Source organism: Clytia hemisphaerica, unplaced genomic scaffold (genome assembly GCF_902728285.1).
Source record: "Clytia hemisphaerica strain Z4C2 unplaced genomic scaffold, Clytia hemisphaerica genome assembly, whole genome shotgun sequence".
Lineage (NCBI taxonomy): Eukaryota > Metazoa > Cnidaria > Hydrozoa > Leptothecata > Clytiidae > Clytia > Clytia hemisphaerica.
The window spans coordinates 1,014,843-1,034,096 of NW_027103359.1; the positions used below are offsets into that span (position 1 = coordinate 1,014,843).

At 35.8% G+C, this 19,254-nt stretch overlaps 2 protein-coding genes across 2 annotated transcripts; both read left to right on the plus strand.

Moving 5' to 3' along the window:
* The first annotated feature begins 1,481 nt into the window (after window positions 1-1,481).
* Window positions 1,482-5,715, plus strand: LOC136821645 (uncharacterized). The gene is made up of 2 exons (XM_067077857.1): window positions 1,482-2,214; window positions 5,216-5,715. The coding sequence occupies exons 1-2, from the start codon at window positions 1,482-1,484 to the stop codon at window positions 5,713-5,715; spliced, it is 1,233 nt and encodes a 410-aa protein (XP_066933958.1).
* Window positions 5,716-5,865: 150 nt separating this feature from the next.
* LOC136821655 (uncharacterized) lies at window positions 5,866-7,306 on the plus strand. The gene is made up of 3 exons (XM_067077865.1): window positions 5,866-5,982; window positions 6,091-6,323; window positions 6,703-7,306. The coding sequence occupies exons 1-3, from the start codon at window positions 5,866-5,868 to the stop codon at window positions 7,304-7,306; spliced, it is 954 nt and encodes a 317-aa protein (XP_066933966.1).
* Window positions 7,307-19,254: the final 11,948 nt, after the last annotated feature.

Genomic DNA, 19,254 nt, shown 5'->3' on the forward strand with positions numbered 1-19,254 from the left:
TTCCCCATTTTCTTCTTTTTCCTTATCTGGGCCTGAATATTCGAGAAACCCGTGAACGATGATATTCAGTTTTCTATGTCTTTCTTTTCACTTTCTTCCTTCCGTTTTTGTTGTTCGGCAGATCTCAAGTCTTCTTTGTGCTTCTTAGTAATTTCGGCGTATGTTTTCTTTGATGTCTCCGTCATTATTTCTGTTGTGTGCTTGATTTCTTCCTTTATCATGGTTCTTGTCTTTTCTTCCATTTCTTGTAGCTTTCCTGCCAGAAAAATTTTGAGATCATTTTTGATGGAATCACGGGTTTTGGTGTTGGTGTTGACCTCGTTGTTCAGTTTTTGTATGACGTCGTCTTTCTTTTTAAGTTCATTTTGTATCATATGTTGAGTGTTTTTTCCCACTTTATTTCTTAGGTTCTTCGTTATTCGGACACAGTTTATACATAAGTAATGATCGTTATAGGATGTCACGAATATTTGTAGTTGATACAAAGGTAGCTTTGTGCACTCATAATGAACTGATCTTTTACATTTTTTGCATTCCAAGCGATCCAGGTCTTCATCATTGGTACATCTTGACGGCGTGCAAGCTTGAGGTGGTGAGGCTGCTTCGAAAGGCTGATCTTTATCCATTTTGATGTTATCTTCATGAATTTTGGATGATGTTTTTGTTTGTTTTCAGCCATTTTTCCGAAGAGCGTTGCAAAAGCGTCTTATCTAATTGACGTCAAATAAAAAACTATGCATTACTTGATGGTGGGAGTCAATGTACCATATTGCGAAAGGATTTTTGTCAAATGTTAAAACTTCAAGGTGATCTAAAGCAGATTAATCTTGGAACATTTAAAGGCTTTGGTCATCCAATCCAATCTAAAATTGTAGACATCAATGGACAATACATTCTCAACAAAGATACGAAATGTCTTCTCAGTCGAAAAAGAATACTTCCATGTACCAAGCCAAAAGCTACCAGACAGCCAATCCGATAGAGACAGATGGGATCAAATCAAAGCTCTGGATATTTCAGATGTCGACAAAAGCAAGATTTGTGTGTTGATTGGAGCTGATGCACCCCGGGCATTGGTTACCACTGAGTCTAGAGATAATGGTCCAGGAGTGCCTTTAAGTACCAAAACTCCTTTTGGTTGGGCCATCGTTGGATCCTATAACACATCAAAAGCTGAACAAATTTATTGCAATCATTTATCAATTCACGAGATTAATGATTTAAACAGAAGTGTACAAAGGTTTTGGGAAATCGAAAGCTTTGGTACAAGTGCTGGATATAAAGGAAAGTCAAATACACTGTCCATACAAGACACAAAGGTTTTGAATTACCTTAAATCAGAGTCAAAAATCAAAGACAGTCATTACGAAGTTCCTATGATTTGGAAAGAAGACATGTTTCTACCAGACATCTTGAAAACCACCTAAAGACGATTTGATTACTTGACGAAAAGGTTTAAAAGGGATGATTCCTATTTCGATATGTACAAGACGTGCATCGACAAATACATTAGATTAGGTCATGCACGTAAACTGACTAAAGAAGAGACAGAAAAGAAAACCTCCAAAACTTGGTATCTGCCGCATCATGGTGTTATCAATGAAAACAAACCAGGAAAAGTACAAGTTGTGTTTGATGCAGCTGTAAAATCACATCAGATTTGCTTGAACTCAAATATCCTTGCCGGACCTGATCTCCTCAACAAATTAGTTGGCATACTTTTACGCTTCAGAGAACATCCAATTGCAATCACATGTGATATCGAAGGAATGTTCAACCAAGTAAGACTTAACGAAGATGATAGAGAAGCAGTTCAATTTTTATGGAAGGATTGCCGATCAGACAAAGAACCTTCACACTACCAGATGTTGGTACATATTTTTGGAGCAAAAGATTCGCCAACTTGTGCAAACTTTGCGCTTAAACAATGTGCCGAAAATGTCAAAGAAGACTATTCGGAAGAAGCTATTCAAACAGTCAAAAGAGACTTCTACATGGACGATCTCATAAAATCGGTTGATGATGAAGAAAAAGGCGTTGAACTCGTTCAAGAATTGGCGTCAATTACCCAATCAGGGGGATTCAATCTTCATAAGTTCAACAGCAATTCACAGAAGATTGTTGATTCAATACCCATCGAAAAACGAGCTAAAAACATCAAAAACATCATTGATGATAGGGAAATTGCAAGTAGTAGTAGTAGTAGTAGTAGTAGTATTTTATTTTTCATGATTGTAGTAGTAAATATGATACAAAGTTTTATGTTAAATTATATAATAAAACTAAACAATGCTAGAATGGAGACCTCATATTAGCAAGCTATTCGAGATGGGCCACCTTTTTGTAATTCCAAGGAATACTAGTATAATTAGGAAGAATTTCTTAAACTACTGAACACGTAAAAGTCTTAAAACAGACAAATAAAAATGAAGGAGGAGAACAAAAAGTAGAAAACTAAACTTAAAAATATCAAAAAATAGAAAAAGATACACAAATGAAATAGACAAAAAAGAAAAAAGAAAAAGAAAAAATATGTATGTAATATATCAATAATGAGATCATTATGAATAAATTAAATAAGTATTTAGGTATATCAAAATGGAAACATGATTTTGAAAGGTGAATTTTGAAAGTAATTCAAAGAAAAAAAAAAAAAATAATAATAATAATAATAAAAGTTTTATAGCTTTACTGTCACTGTTCAATCAAAGCAATTAGTAATCAGATACAAGATAATTGTGTAAGTTTATCCTAAGTTCACAACCAGTTAAGTCAGCCAAGGGATAAGCAGGAAAATTCTGTTGTAAATCATTCCACTGGACAATGGTACTATAGGTGATAGATTCTGTACCATATACATAAAAGTTCTGAAAGAGGGCCTGAAAAGAAGACGCACTGATTTCCCTCTGGTTCTTTGTTTATGTTGATAAAAGTTTAGAGAGAAGAGATTCTTGAGTCTAATTGGAGAAAAGCCACATAAGATCCTGTGAGCAAGAGTTATATTTAGTAGATTAATGTGATCAGAAATTTTAAGAAGATTAAGTTCATAAAAGATTTTACTAGAGTGAGCATTGAAATCAGAAAAAGTCATGATTCGTAAGCATCGTTTTTGAAGTTTAAAGACTCTTTCCACATTATAGTTATGTTTTTGACCCCAGATTTGGCAAGCATAATTAAGATGCGAAAAAAATAGAGCATAATAAATCTGAAGTAGTGTAGATAGAGGAACAAAATGTCTGAGTTTAGAAATTATTCCATTGGCACTACTTAATTTAGAGCATAGATTGTTTGTGTTTATTCTCCAATTTAAAAAGTGATCAAGAGTTACACCAAGGTATTTGACTGATTCGCTTAAGTTTAGGGGAATATTATTAATCGAAAGCTGAAGATTATGTTTGATTTGTTTGTGTACATTCCTGAAAAGTAAAATTTTAGTTTTAGCTACATTCAAAGAGATTTTGTTTGCACAAAGCCATATATAAAGATTTTGGAGATCTGCATTGATACTTTCTTCAATGTTAATAAGAGATTTATCTGAGTAGATTAGACTCGTGTCATCTGCAAAAAGGGAGGTTAGGGAATGTTCAATTGCATTACATAGATCATTAATGTAAATTAAAAATAAAAGAGGGCCTAGAACAGAACCTTGAGGAACACCTGTTGAGATTTTACGTGCGTTTGAATTTGCACCTGAATATGAAACATATTGAATTCTATTAGAAAGATATGATTGAAACCAATTATTGGGAATACCTCTGATACCATAGAGTTCTAATTTCTTGAGTAGGATTTTGTGGTCAACTGTGTCAAAGCTTTTTTCAGATCAATGAAAACACCACAGGAGAACTTGCTATCATCTAGTGACCTACGAATCTCTTCAGTAAGAGAGATTAGAGCAAGATTTGTAGAATGATTTTTTCTAAAGCCAAATTGTCTTTCTGAGAGAATACCATGGAAATCTAGGAAAGACATTAATCTTGAGAAAACAAGTTTTTCAAATATTTTATCAATGTTTGATAATAGTGAAATTGGACGGTAGTTATCAACATCCTGATTAGATCCCTTATTTTTGAAAACTGGGATTACTTTAATAGTTTTAAGGGAGTTTGGAAAAATTCCAGTTTGAAAAGTGAGATTTAGGATTTTTTCTAAAATAGTTGCAAGGGAGTCTGGAACTGTGTCAAAAATTTTACCAGGAATACTAAATCACCTGAGCTTTACTGTGATTTAGGGATTTGAAAATGTTTAATAATTCATCCTTGTTAACTGGGGTAAAGAAAATGAGTTGCCTGATGTTGGTCTTTTTATGTATTCTTTAAAATCTCCAATGTTTGGTATCTCAGCTTGAATTTTAGTTGCTATGGTAGTGAAAAATTTATTAAACTCATTAGAAACTTCAGTAGGCTCAGAAATGATTTCGTTTTTTTTAGAAGAGTTTTTTAAGACAATATTAGACTGTTCCTTCTTCTTTTTGTATATGATTTCATTTATAGCTTCCCAGGTTTTTTTAGGGTTTGTAGAATTTAGGTAGAAATAATTTTTGAAATAATTCTTTTTGCTGGCTTTCAGTAAATTGATGATTAAGTTTCTATAAAATTTGTATTTTTGACGTAGGTTAGCTTCATTGATTGGATCTTTAGCATTGATGGATTTTTTTAAAAGTTTATCTCTGACTGACATGAGGTAGATATACCATTTGTGACCCATGGCTTTAATTTTTTTCTTTTTTTGCTTTTTGGAAATTTTTTTAATGGGTACATTCTCATTAATCAATTCTGTAAGTTTGCTGTAAAAGTTATCAATGAAATATTTGGGTCATTTTGATCAATTTTTAAAATTTCTTCCCAGTTGAAATCATTGAAAGTATTACTGAAATTTTGTTGGTTAAAATTTTTCCAATCTTTGTAATAGCCTTTTGTTTTATCAGATAGGTTATCAAATTGAGAATTATTAAAAATACAAAATTGTAAAAGGTGATCAGCTATTCCAGTAATGAAATTGCCACTACTAGTGCAGTAAGGTGTTGGAGAAATGAAAATATTGTCTATCAATGTTCTAGATTTATCAGTGATTCTTGTAGGAAGGGTTATGTGTGGTTTGATTAAATAACTACTGAGGATATCAAGGAATTCGCTCTTTGCAAGAGCCCTAGGAGTAAAATGGGACTTAAAAGTCGATTACTTCACTTTCTTTTCAAACAAACACGACTGCCCAGTTATCACCAATCGAAGTATTTTAAGAATAACAGCAACAATCTTCGATCCCCTTGGGTTCCTGGCACCATTTATTCTCAGGGCAAAACTGATGATCCAAAATCTTTGGAGAAAGAAATTTGAATGGGATCAACCAGTTGACGAATGTACTGAAAAGGAATGGAAGAATTGGAAATCAGAATTGGATCTCCTACCAAATATTCAAATACCAAGATTCATTGGGACAAGCAAGGAATTTGAAGCTGAATTACACACATTTTGTGACGCATCCGAATTAGCATATGACGCTGTCAGCTATATTCGTATTAAACAACCTAATCAAATCACTTGTCAGCTTGTCATGTCAAAATCTCGTGTAGCACCTGTGAAGCAAATATCCTTACCAAGGCTGAAGTTAGAGGCCGCAGTGCTTGCAGCCAATCTAGCAGAAGCAATGCTTTACGGTATGGAAACTGAATTCAAGGCCTGCTACTTCTGGACTGATTCGATGTTAAACCTTTAATACATCAATAATGAAGTTCGCCGATTCAAAGCCTTTGTAGCGAATCGTGTAACTGAAATTCGTGAAAGTACAAGTCCTCAGCAGTGGCATCATATAGATGGTGGTTCAAACCCCGCAGATCTGGCAACAAGGGGTTTGTCTATCAAGGAGATGATAGCAGGGAAGTGGTTGCAAGGACCAGATTTCTTATATGATGAGACTATCAAAACTTCAGATAAACCAATCGACTTTCTTCCCGAAACACACGAAGAAGTCAAGAAGGAAAAGGTCAGGGTTCATGTCATAACCTCACCAAGCAAACTGATCGACTTTGAAAGATTTTCCAGTTGGGGCAGATTAACAAATACATTAAGTTGGATATGTATTTTCATAAAGCTGTACCTCCATAAAATTCAATGTCTATCGAATAATCCCGACTTCGATAAACTCACACTCGAAGAAAAACTGATAGGGGAGACTGAATTAATCAAAACTATTCAGTCCGAAGTGTTTCATGACGAGATCAAAAAATTGAAATCAAATCAAAGGATTTCAAGTAATTCTAATCTCAGAAATTTAGACCCATTTTTGGATAAAAAGGGAGAATGGAGAGTTGGTGGAAGATTAAAGTTTGGGAAATTACCTTTCGCTTCTAAATATCAAGCAATTCTACCAAATAATCACCATGTCGTTAGATTACTTTTGCAACACTTGCATAACACTCACTATCATGTTGGTAAAGAACAGCTGTTATCAATTATGAGACAAAACTACTGGATTTGCAAAGGTCGGAAAATGATATGGAACGTAATCAAAAGGTGTGTCAAATGTCAAAATGTTAAAGCAAAACCATATTCCACCAAGATGAGTGATTTACCAGCTGATAGATTAGAGAAAACGACACTCTTTTCAAACACTGGGGTAGATTATTTTGGCCCTATCGCTGTCAAAATCTTGAGAAGTAGAGCAAAAAGATGGGGGGTGCATTTTCACATGTTTGACTACAAGAGTTGTCCACCTCGAAGTAGCACCGTCACTCGAAGCCGATGATTTCCTCAATGTCTTTGAAAGATTCGTCGATCGCAGAGGTTGCCCAAAGATTGCACGGTCAGATTGTGGCACAAACTTCAAAGGAGCTGATAGAGTACTAGGTGAAGAATGGATGAACATTGACCGAGATAAAGTAATCGACTACGGCACCAAGAAGAAGTTCGAATGGAAGTTTAATCCACCTCCTCATATGGGGGGAGTTTGGGAAAGGATGATCAGAAGCGTAAAGACCACACTACAAATTATCTTCTCGGAACAATCTATCAATGATTTTACTTTGATGACAGCGTTTACCCAAGTAAAGGCACAAATAAATGGAAGACCATTGATAACTAACAGTGATGACATCCATGATCTAGAAGCACTCACTCCGAATCATTTTCTTGTTGGTCGTGCGGACACCTCCGTCCCTGTGGCTACTGAAAATTTGAAAACCAGTCTTCGTAAACGTTGGAGGCAAACACAAGAATTGTCTACACAATTTTGGAATAGATGGCAGAAGAAGTATCTACCTTCCCTAACGAAACGATCGAAATGGTTGAACGACAGTGAAAGTAGATGAAATGGTACTTGTGCTTGACAAACGAAACGAGCGTGGTATGTGGCCTCTTGGTAGAGTCCTGGATGTTTATGCAAGTCGTGATGGTCGAGTTCGAAAGGTTATTGTTGGAACAAATAATGGAACATTTACGAGACCGGTCGTAAAATTATCAAAACTTGAACTTTTTTGAGAGTTAAACTCTCGAGGATGGGAGTATTATCGCGTTCCCTTTGAGAATTTCATTTTATAGAAATTTGTTTACTAGCATACGACTATATTACCTAGAGAATTTATAGAACATATTGCTACGTCATTTTATTACTAATTACTATTTGCGTATTAGTTAGGGAAATTATGAGAGTGTATAAAAACCCACAACATTTGTAGATAGGCGAATTCATTTTTATTATAACGATGAGAACATCAGTGCAAATTATGATAAAGGACTAGAGTTTGTTAAAGATGAAATATGGCTGGAAATAAAGTTGTATAATTGTCCTTATAATTTATTGAGGTATCCTTCGAATGAATTCCTTTGCCTTTGCAAAGTTCAACACCTCGCTTGTTTGTGATCTTTAGGAAATCAAACTATACTGGTCCAAAAACCCCTAACAACATATTCAAAGAACATAAAACTTATCTATTTTTTTTATTTTCCAATTTATTTATTGTTGGTCTGCCATAGTAATAATAAAATACTAATTAATACCAACCGTAGAGAATAAACTAATTATATAATGAAGAATATAATATAAAAAATTTTTTTTTTATATACATATTTTACAAAGACAAATATTTGTGAGGCTTATTTCTTTCTGAGGATTTAAAAGTTTCGATAGAGGATTCAAGCTTGATTTTTTTCAATCTGATTCCAAAGCAGGCTTCCTCGAAATAAGAAAGATTGAGTTCCATAACGTTTTGAATTAGCCTTAGGTATAGACATTAAAACTTTGTTTCGGAAGTTGAATTTTATTTTCTTCGTTACGTAGATTTCTTGCATGAACTTCGGATTTAATTTGTTCTCAGATTTGTAGACCTCACAAAGTAAGAAGCAAAGCTGAGTTTCATGAACCGTCTTATATTTGGCGTTCTGCAATAAAACTTCATAATCGTTTCTGAAATCACAGAGTAGAGCTCTTACGGCCCGCTTATGAACTTTAGCGATTTCTTCATATGTGGTTTTATTACAGAACATCCAGATTATCGGTGCATAGTTAAATATTGACATAATATAAGCATTAAATATTAACTTTCGCTGGTCAAAATTAAGATAAAAACGAATTCTGTTCAAACTCCAGATTCTGGATCTTGCTTTAGAGCAAAGTGAATTGACATGGGTTGCAAAAGAAAGATTGTTATCAATAGTTATGCCTAGTAGCTGAACAGAATCCGTTGATTTTATCCTAACATTTCCAACGCTGATTTCTACAGGAAGATTCCTATTTCCTAGAACCAACATTTGGAATTTTCCGGGGTTAGCTTCGAGGTAGTTATTTGAAAACCAGGCTAAGATTATTTCTAGGTCAAACTCAAGATTTGAGATGACCCCTTCAAGAGTTTCCGCACAAGAGTGTGAGGTGTTATCGTCCGCAAAATTGCAGATGCTGGCTTTAACAATAAAAAGAAATAAATCGTTTATGAATATATTAAATAAAAGGGGACCAAGAATTGACCCCTGCGGAACACCTAGAGTGATTTCTAACCAATCGCTATATTCAGAGCCGATCTTTGTTCTCTGATAGCGATTACTTAGATAACATTTTAGAAGATCGAGACTTTTTGTTTCAATTCCGTAGGCTTTAAGCTTTGCGATAAGAAGTTTGTGGTCAATGCAGTCAAAAGCCTTTGATAAGTCCATCAGTACTGCTCCCACCTTCCCGGACTCATCAAGACTTTGATGCCATTGACCAATCATTTGAATTAGAGCATGTTGAGTGCTGTGCTTAGCTCTAAACCCACAGAGTTTCGAATCAAAAATGCCATCAAAGTAGGATGAAAGTTGGTCGTGCATAATTCTTTCAAATATTTTTGAAAAAGCTGGTAATATACTAATTGGCCGATAGTTTTTCTTCAGAAATTTATCTTCCTTCTTAAAAACAGGCGTAACCCTTGCCCTTTTTAGACTTTGGGGAAATTTAGAAGTACTGAAGGCAAGGTTTACGAGTCTTGATAATGGCCCTGACAGTATATCAGAGACCACTTTGATTATTCTAATTGAAAAAGGACCGCTGACAGATTTATCTTGATTAAGTTTGAGCATAATACAATGGATATCTTCAGGAGTTACTTCGCTAAAAGAGAAAGACTTGCTTGCAGATAGAGATTCGATGATGCGAAGTATACTAGGATGGTTTTCAAGCGGATCGGTTTCAGAATCTTCTGGAAGACTGCATTCTGAAGTTTTTAGGCCGAGATGGGAAGCAATATTTACAAAATAGTCGTTAAAAATTTTTGCTATGGAGGCTTCATCATCAACAAGTTTTGATTTATTTGAATCGTCAAGCAAGAAGATTTTTTCGTGATGTTGGACTTTCTTCGAGAAATATGGTTTTGCAGATTTCCAGAAATTTTCTGATGTCCCTAAATCACGAAAGTATTTTCTCTTTGCTTTCCCATTCAAATTTACAATATAGTTTTTTTGTTTGCGATACAAGGTTTTTATAGAGGGGGTTTCCGGTCTTTTTGCTTTGTTTTTGTAGTATGCGCGAACCATGATTGCTTTACGTAGGGTTTTAGACATATGAGGTTTTTGATTTCCCCGTACGGTTCGCTTTTTCATTGGTGCATGAGCATCAAGAATATTTTCAAAAGTTGTGCTAAAAGTTTCAAAGTCTGAGAAGTCACAATCAAGATTACGACAGAGGTTGGACCGGAAACCCTTTTCATCAAAATTTTTAAAGGATCTATATTCAATTATCTTTGGAGGAGATTTTTTAAAGCTAGCTTTGAACATGCTATAAATCAGATGATGGTAGTCACTGATTCCAGTTTCAAATGACCCACTGTTTTTAAAGCAAGGTGCCCGATTTGTAAGAATCAAATCAATGCATCTACCCTTTTCTGACTTAAAGCATGTTGGCTTCTTAATTAGACTTTTCAGTGAAAATGCATCAAGGAACTCTGACATATTCTTCTCAGATATTTCCTCATTAAAATCTCCAAAAATCAATACATTTTCATACGTGTCACTATAGTGGTCAAGAACCTTTGTTAATTCTTCAAGAAACGGTTTTAGCTTTTGTAAACTTGGATTACGATAAATAGAAAGTAGGAGCCATTTAGTTTTTCTCAAATTCAACTCCAGTGTAAGACACTCAATTCCAGGTGATAGAAGATTATCTTTAAGCTGGCGAAGTGGGAGATGGTTTTTTACGTAAAGTAGCAAACCTCCGCTGGTTTTAGAAAAATCAAGTCTAATTGGCTTTTTGAACCCTTTAATCAAAAGCTTGGATTCCGGAAACGAAGAGTCTATCTTAGTTTCTGCTATACAGAGGATATCCACATGGGGTAGGATGATTCCCTTTACGTCTTTAAGCTTGTTTCTAATAGAGTTTATATTGAGATATGCAAATAAAATGCCATCTTTTTTGCTCAGGTTTTTTAAAGGATTTTTTAGAATTTCAGTACCATCGAGGTCGTCAATTTCATCGTCAAGTTCATGCGAAACAAGTCAACAGTTTATAATACTTTTCAAATTGTTTTGAAGTTCATCGGTCCCATTAACATTGAGATGCAGTTTACTGCCATTAAGGTGCTTACCGGGATCGATGCCACTATTATCAAGAAAACCAATGTTACATTCATTACACTGATGCTCCAAGATCTCGTTTACTTTCATTACTTTTTATTTTCTGGCTGGAGAAAATATCTTTTCAAAACAAAATTTAATGGATGACAAAATTGAACGCAAACTTATTTCGTGGAACTAAATTTTATTTTATTCTCGTATATTAGAAGGCTAGAAATCTTCGATGCTGATAGTAAGAATGTTCAGAGCAAACTTGAGTTCTACTAAAAAGTCGTATTTCTTCGGGCGAGCCTAGAATTTCTTTGATTTATTACATAAAAGAAATCAAAAGACTTTAACGACCAATTACCGACAAATTCATCTCCTGTCTTTCTTTATACCTCTATGATTTCACCCTCAATTTTGGCACATTCTTAAGAATACTTGACCCTCATCCAAAGTACACTATTCTTATAAAAAAAAGCGTGTACACGTTTTTTTTTTATAAGAACAAACTATATAAGAACATAAGGCTTCGAGGCCCAAAAATTTGAGAACATTCTTAGAACATTCTAAGGCTTTGGAGACTTAAAAACATGTATTTTCTTAAGAAATGCTGAAAAATAAGAACATTTAAGAACATTTTTAGGCTTCAAATCCAAAAAACTAAGAACATCCGAAGGCTTCGAAAATTTTTGACGTTCTTATAAAAAAAAACGTGTACCTGCTTTTATTTCTTTGATTTTTCCCATTTATTCTTGATTTCGTGGTATTCGTTAACATGTCTTTTCATTCAACAAATTTGTTAAGAGAGACTGATCAAGTGATTCACCTTCGATTCAGAGAACGAATTTTTCAGTTATTCGAGCTCCCGGTTATTTGAAGTAAATTCTTACCCCCCCCTCTGGAATAACGGGGAGTCTACTGTAGACTCTTAAAAAAAGAAAAAGCTCAAAAAAGTCAATCATACTTACAATCAATAATATTTTCTTACCAACTCGTGCTCGCGACACATTGAGCTGCTTCTATTACTCCAACAACTTGGTAAGACAGTGTATCCTCACATGGTCGAACCTGACAAGTATAGCAACATCACCACAAAGCTAGGGTGATATTTTCACAACTGATAACCACAACACTACTACGCCCCATTAAAGAAATTAATAGCTTTTTATATCATACTCGTTTCAGGTTACTTTCAAGCAACAAGTTCGCATTCACCAATTACAAACCTTTCTTTGGCCTGACTAAATTAGAGTCATTGTAAGTAATATACTATTTTTTGTATCCGTCCAACTATATGCTAGAGACCCAAATCAAATACGGCTATTCCAAATTTATTCCCCGCCGACCCGGAGTGTATACCGCCAACACGGATTACAAGGAGCAGCTTACCGAGTTGTTCGATCAAGAGTTTCAAACCGTTCAAAACAGATGCTTGTCGTTAATGAAAATCCGTCCAACATCGTATTTGCAAAATACGTCGGACCACCTATTTAGTCACATTCAACAAGACCGTTGAAGTCACCGAGAACAGTGAAATAGTCTTTGTTTTTTATTTTCGAAAGTTCACTATAAAAACTACTTCCCTCGTCACTTCCCTCGTCAGTATGCTTTATAAGCACTAATTTCAGCGGGATCCGGGATTCTAGGGGACATTAGCATTTCTCGCGATTGTTTTGGTGTTTTTTTCTGATTTTTTTGCACAATGGTGTAAAGTCTGATTTTCGAAGAAATAATTTTTGGGCAAATTTGAGCCAAAAAATGTCTAAATATGGGGTTTTTTGACTTTGTGTGAAATCGCATTCGCATTATTATTTTTTTCTGATGTTTTCCATAAAAAATGAAGGCAAGGCTCTCTAACAAGTGGCTTACTTCAAGCCGTTTTTTCCCGAATTTTCTTTTTTTGCCCGTAAAAATCACGATAATATTTAAGGGCTCTGACCATAGTGAATTTTTAATATTTGCCACTTACAAAATATGAATTTCTGCCTGATATAGAGGACAAAACTTTGACATGTTATTCATTTTCCGTTAGGCCAACTATCCGAGTTTGAAAATTAAAAAATTGCAATGAAAAAATTTGATGAAGAAGAAAATTGAAGACTTTTGCGAAGAAGAGTATTTCAACTTTGAAGAGCTTAGTTTCGACGAAGAAAAAACATTTTGAAAATATCTTTGCGGTAGATGGTGTATCTTTTATCGAACTAAAATTAATTTTTCGAAAAAGTTTTCTAAAAGCTTATTTGCTTCAAAATCTTGAAAATAGTGCTTTTTGACCAATTTTCCATCCCAATTTTTCATAGAAAAACAACCATAAGTTTTGATGCATTAATTTAGAAAAATTTTCCGAAAAATATAAAGCAGTTCAATTCTTTGCGGACAGTTTGAAAAAACCTTCGAAACAAAAAGGTAATTACCCATTAAAACTTAGCACTTTTTATAAAAGAAGGTGATGCAACATATTATCAACGTCTTTTTAAAGTTCATAACGTCATTTTTGCAATTAAGTTCGTTTAAAGTGATAAATACCTAAAATTAATCCATGAGCATATCACAGTGATTCTATGAAAATATACTGTTTGTCCGAGTGCTAATCCCATCATCTTTTGCATTAATTGCTTTTGCAAGTTAATTACACACATACTCAGTGCATCCGATTCTTCAATTCGGTGACATGACAAAATTTGTTTTCCAGATATAGTCCACTGTCAGATTGGATGACGTCCTTCAGTGTAATGTTTGGGCGTCCTCTTCTTCTAGGTTCTTAAGGCGTTCAGAATAACAGTGAACCCGAGGGTTCGTTATGTTGAGAGACGTGACCAGCAAGTGCTAGACGTCTTCTTGATCAGGGCTTTTGTCATGGCCCAGGATTCACATCTGTATAACAATATTGACTCAACCGTATATTCGAACAGACGTGTCTTTGTTGAAGACTTGATACGCGAGCACCAAACCCTTGCAAGTGAGTTAAGGGCTCCCCAAGCTTTGGCAATACGTGTGTTGATTTCGCGTGTGGTGTTTGTGTAACCACCTAATCGTCAGCCTTTTCTATCACGTCTCCATTCAAAGAATGAATGGTGTTGTTTGATGATGGGTTGATGCGCATTACTTTTGTCTTCCAGGCATTCAGAAAAAGACCGATACCGATAGTCTGGGTGGCGCTCTCGACTTTGTGGAGGAATGCCTCAGATTTGTTTATGGTGTCCTCCATGAGGGCAATATCGTCAGCAAAAGCGAGTTCTGGTAGAAGTTCATCTACGGCTTCTCTTTCTCTTCAATGTTAAGCCATCGGTTGAACCAATAGATGTACGGAGTGCGTAGTCGAGAAAGGAACCAGGGGTCGCCTTACAGGACTCCTGAATCTATCTTGAATATGTCAGTGTTGCCTTCAGGTGTTATGACGAGGGCTGATGTGTTTTCACACATAACTTTGATTGCAGATACTATCTCAGGTGGAATTTCATACGAAGCCAAGATTTTTAGCATCTTTTTCCTATCGATGGAATCAAATGCCTTTTTAAAATCAATGAAGGTGATAATGGCTTCTTTCTTGTGGTTTTGCAACTCTTCCGCCTTATTCTTCTCAGTGCTATGAGATGTGAGGAAGTTGATCTACCAGGGTGGAAGCCATTATGGTTTGGTCTCAGTAGGGTGTCGATTGTTGGACGAATTTTGTTTAGAATGAGTCGGTTGTAGACCATTGATGCAATTTGGCTCAAGCTTATACCGCGATAGTTGGTGCATTGTGTAAGATCGCCCTTTTTGGGAACTGGAACGATTCCGGATATTACCCATTCATCTGGGCGAACTCCGTTAAAGTTTTCAATGCAGAATTGCCTGAGATATTTCTGTGAGTTAGGTAGCTTCCAGACATCCAAGGTCAATCCATCTAGACCTGGAGCTTTATCGGATTTCATTTCTTTAATAGCTGTCGTAATCTCGTCCTCAGAAAATTCACCCGTTTTAATATCTGGATTGATTTCGAACTGCTTGACTGCTGTAAAATCATCCGAATCATCGTTTCTATTCACGGAGAGGAAACTGATCTTTCCATGCTTTAAGGCGGTCTTCTCCTTGAATAAATGTAATTATCTTTATAAATCTCTTTGTCCCAGACAGTTCTTTGATCAAATTCCAAGCTACACGGGAGCTGTTTTGTTTCCCTTTCTCAAATTTAGTAAGAGTTTGATTAATCTTTTTGTCTTCTAGTCGATCATACGTCTGTTGTTGTACATTTTGATGGTGCTGTACTGATTGTACTGAGGCTCGAAGGGTGTTTGCACCACAGATCTGTAAAGCCCGAAGGGCTAGATAAGCGACTTTTATCGAAAAGTGAAGCCTAGGTTTGGAAGGATTTCCTACCAAAGTCACGTGACTAAAATATGCACCGGTTTGAGAGATGTGAAATAGCGTTTGCCGCCTACTTTTTTTGATCTCGTGCTCAAAAAACAATTAAAAGGCTAGATCCTATCCGCGGGCACGAAATTTAAAAAGTCAATTTTTTGCTTCACTTTTTTTTTGCTGGAGAAAGCTTAAAGTTGCATATCTAGCCCTTCGGACTTTACAGATCTGTGATTTGCACGTGTTGATATCACGTCTTTGTTATCAACTGTAGGGGAATTGCGTTTATGACGATTAGGTAATTTCTCTTTTCCAACGTTGTTACAAATAAAGACAAATGACGAATAAGAATTTCAGGCGATATAGTAGGGGGCCAAGCCTGGAGTTCCAACTAACTTTAAGATCAACTAACTGTCAGCTCTACTGTGATTTTGACGTCAAATCTTGTCTTGATCGTACTGACGTCGGTATGTTTTCGAACTTCAAGCGGCCGTGTTTCTTTGCGTGTTTTAGTCAGAGAGCTGTTGTAATACATTTTTTTTTTTGCTTAGAATTTCATGCTCTTCCAGATGGTACCAATCATTTTCGTTTATTTTAACTTTTGAAAATAAGCTATTTTCCTACCCCTTATTTTCCTTTGCAGTTTTGCCTATGGCGTCACTATTTTGGTCATAAAAAGTTTTCCCGGGCCTAATCCGTGTCCTTCCTCTCAAAAATATCTTGTAATATAATGTTCTTTGGAATGGACTAAAAATGGTTAGGTCGTAGAAAAGATGTCACGGAACTCCAGGCTTGGCCCCCTACTAATAGCCTAATAGGAAGATCGTTGAACTTTGAAGAGATGGATTTATCTGCTGAGAATGCAAGTTCGTTATCGTATCTCATCAGTGCTTTAGAAATGTAATTTAATTCAAAATAAGTTAATTACACTTATTGATAATGAAAAAGTAATAACTTGCGCGCATTACGAATCAAGATGAAAAGGACTGTGGGATTGAATTTCGGTCAAATGTTAAAAGTAATAATTATACCGTGAAGTCGGGTAACTTGCATCAGTGGACGGAAACTTTCATAGCCATCAAATGACTGACCAGTCAAAGCAGCAAAATTTCAAAACAAATGAACTACGCAGCTTCAATCGCAGCTCTACTCTACCATTATTGCTTTGATTTAACTTTTTATTTTAATGACCAGCCAGGTCATTCATTTGAGGGCTATGCATGTTAGCCTCCACTGATGCAAGTTACCCGAATTCACGGTATGACGTTTGCATAGCGGTGTGCTATTAGAGAATTGCTTGATTCGAGCGATAAAAAATAGACACCCCTGTCTCACAGTCCCGGTGAACTATCGTGGCCCATTAGAGCCGACCCGTTTTTTTTTTAATTTAAATGAAATGCAAAATGAAATACTTTTTATTTCAATTTTCAAAGTGAAACCAAAAACAAATTAAAAAAAAAATAAAAAAATTTATTTTTTCTTTTCTTTTTCCAAGTGGAAAAAATTTGTGTTAGTTAGAAGAGAAAATATTTTTTTCAATTTTGTCCCTTTCTTATTTGCTTACTTTTGAAGTTTTGGTTTCCTGCGGGTAGTGCAGTATTGGAGTGTGTGGGGTAGTGTTTGAGAGTGTGGGCGATGTGGGCTTGGGAACTTCAACCAAATCTTTGAATTTTTGATAAAGAAGTGGCCCTTATACAAAGGCTTCTTTAGGCGTACAAACTTTCGCGAGCAGAAACTTTCGCGAGGATGAAAAATCGCGAAATTCACGACATTTACTTTCGCGAATCAAGACGTAAAATTGAGAATTTTCACATGAAAAAATGGCTTAGAGACACAAATACTTCTTCGGTTGGCCCGAAACATTTGTCCTTTGACTTATTAGTCTAAAAAGTGCCATAAAAATTTTATTCAAAGTTTGAAGTTTTATAGATTTTCCATTTTGTCAAGAATTTTTCGCGAGCATAAACTTTCGCGAATAGCCCTTCCTAGAATTTTTAAAGACATTTACTTTCGCGAAAAGGGCCAAAATTCGCGAAAATCGCGAAAGTTTCTGCTCGCGAAAGTTTCTACGCCTAAAGTATGTTCTTATAAGCCTTGCATGGAAATGTTGTAGGAATTTCATATATAGTATCCCTCGACGCCTTTTATAGCCCTGGTTCATGAATGAAAAAAATTTAGGTGGCTAAATACAGGTCGAATTTCTCCCAATAAGGTTTGTAAAATTCACAAAATGTTTCCTTGTTTTCTCCTTTTTAGTCCTGGTAAGGGTTCGAAGGTTGAAAGTCGGGTGGCACCCCGCCTCCCCCGGCAGCTCGCAACCCTACTACCTCCCGTGGTTCTATTTGCCTTCTTCCATTTAGTCCAAATTAAACAAAAAATTTGGGACTTTTCTCGTGCTGATGAGAGGGGAATCGTGCTTGCCCTGAATGCCATTGATTGGGAAACCTCCTTTCTGGGACTCAACGTAGAAGATCGTGTTGCCCTACTCTCTGAATATATACTTAATATTATTTCTAATTTTGTTCCAAATAAAACTATCACCATCAGAGACAAAGATGCGTTATGGATGACTCCTGAGATTAAGCAGATGCTTTTGGATAAGGCTAAGATATATCGTCGTTGGAGAAAATGGGGAAATCCTTTAGATGGTCAGACACTTGATGACATGGTTGACAGGTGCAGATTGACCATCAAGACTGCCAAGGATAGTTATTTTTCTCGTCTTGGCAACTCTTTAAATTATCCAAACATAGGAAGTAAGAAATACTGGTCTACGCTGAAGCAGTTTCTGAACGTACGTAAAACCCCGAAAATTCCACCTATTCGAAATGAAAGAAACGTCCTTGTAAGTGATGTTTCTGAGTCTGTGGTAAGTCTCTAGTAAAACCTTTGCTTAGCATATTCAATCTTTCTATCAACTCTGGCATCTTCCCATCACAGTGGAAGAAAGGTAACGTGGTTCCTGTCTATAAAAAGGGAGACAGGAGCATAGCCAAAAACTACAGACCAGTGTCTCTTTTTCCTGTGTTTGGAAAAATATATGAAAAGTGTATTTAGGATACACTTTACAGGTATTTTGAAAACAATAACTTATTTTCTCCTTGTCAGTCTGGTTTTCGGGAGGGGATTCCTGCATTTCTCAGTTGTTATCCATAACGCATGATATTTATACAGGGTTTGACAAAGATCCTTCTCTAGATACCAGGGGGGTGTTTTTAGATATTTCAAAGGCATTCGATCAGGTGTGGCACGATGGCTTACTCTTTAAACTCAAATCTTATGGGGTGACTGGACCGTTGTTTTCCTTAATTCGCAGCTTTCTTAACGATAGGCATCAGAGAGTTGTGTTAAATGGAAAAACATCTGAGTGGAAGCGAATCAATGCTGGGGTACCTCAAGGCTCGATTCTTGGTCCATTGTTCTTCTTAATTTATATTAATGATCTTCCAAAAAACCTTGAGTCAAAACCGAAGATCTTTGCTGACGATACCTCTTTATTCTCTCTTGTGTCAGGGCCGGCGAAACCAGGGGGGGCTAGGGGGGCTATAGCCCCCCCCCACTTTTTGCAAAAAAAAAAAAGAGTGAGAGAGAGAAAGAGAGGGTGAGAGAAAAAAGACTTGGCTACGTTCAACGATGAAGCCAAAACGGTTTAACAATCTTTCTTTGCTCCATATCCATAAAAATCTAACGGATAAACTTTATTTAGATGAAGTTGGTAGAGAGTTTGTGTCGACTCGAGAGCGTCGTTTTAGTTACTTTTTTAATTTCTTAGATTTTTTCATTCCAATAACTTCATAAAAATTAAATTTAGATCACTTCACAGCCAATGTAGAGTACCATAATTTCAAAAATTTTCCGGCCCGTCGACCCCAGCCGGTGGGGCCTCCTTAGTCACTAT

What these genes read in the sequence shown, in the direction of transcription:
- LOC136821655 (XM_067077865.1), top strand. Translation starts at nt 5,866, where the DNA reads ATGATAGCAGGGAAGTGGTTGCAAGGACCAGATTTCTTATATGATGAG. An exon ending in AAGAAGTCAAGAAGGAAAAG is followed by an intron (nt 5,983 to 6,090) that starts GTCAGGGTTCAT and finishes ATTTTCATAAAG; the next exon opens with CTGTACCTCCATAAAATTCA. An exon ending in AGAGTTGGTGGAAGATTAAA is followed by an intron (nt 6,324 to 6,702) that starts GTTTGGGAAATT and finishes TTTGACTACAAG; the next exon opens with AGTTGTCCACCTCGAAGTAG.
- LOC136821645 (XM_067077857.1), top strand. Translation starts at nt 1,482, where the DNA reads ATGTACAAGACGTGCATCGACAAATACATTAGATTAGGTCATGCACGT. An exon ending in TAGTAGTAGTAGTAGTAGTA is followed by an intron (nt 2,215 to 5,215) that starts GTATTTTATTTT and finishes ACGACTGCCCAG; the next exon opens with TTATCACCAATCGAAGTATT.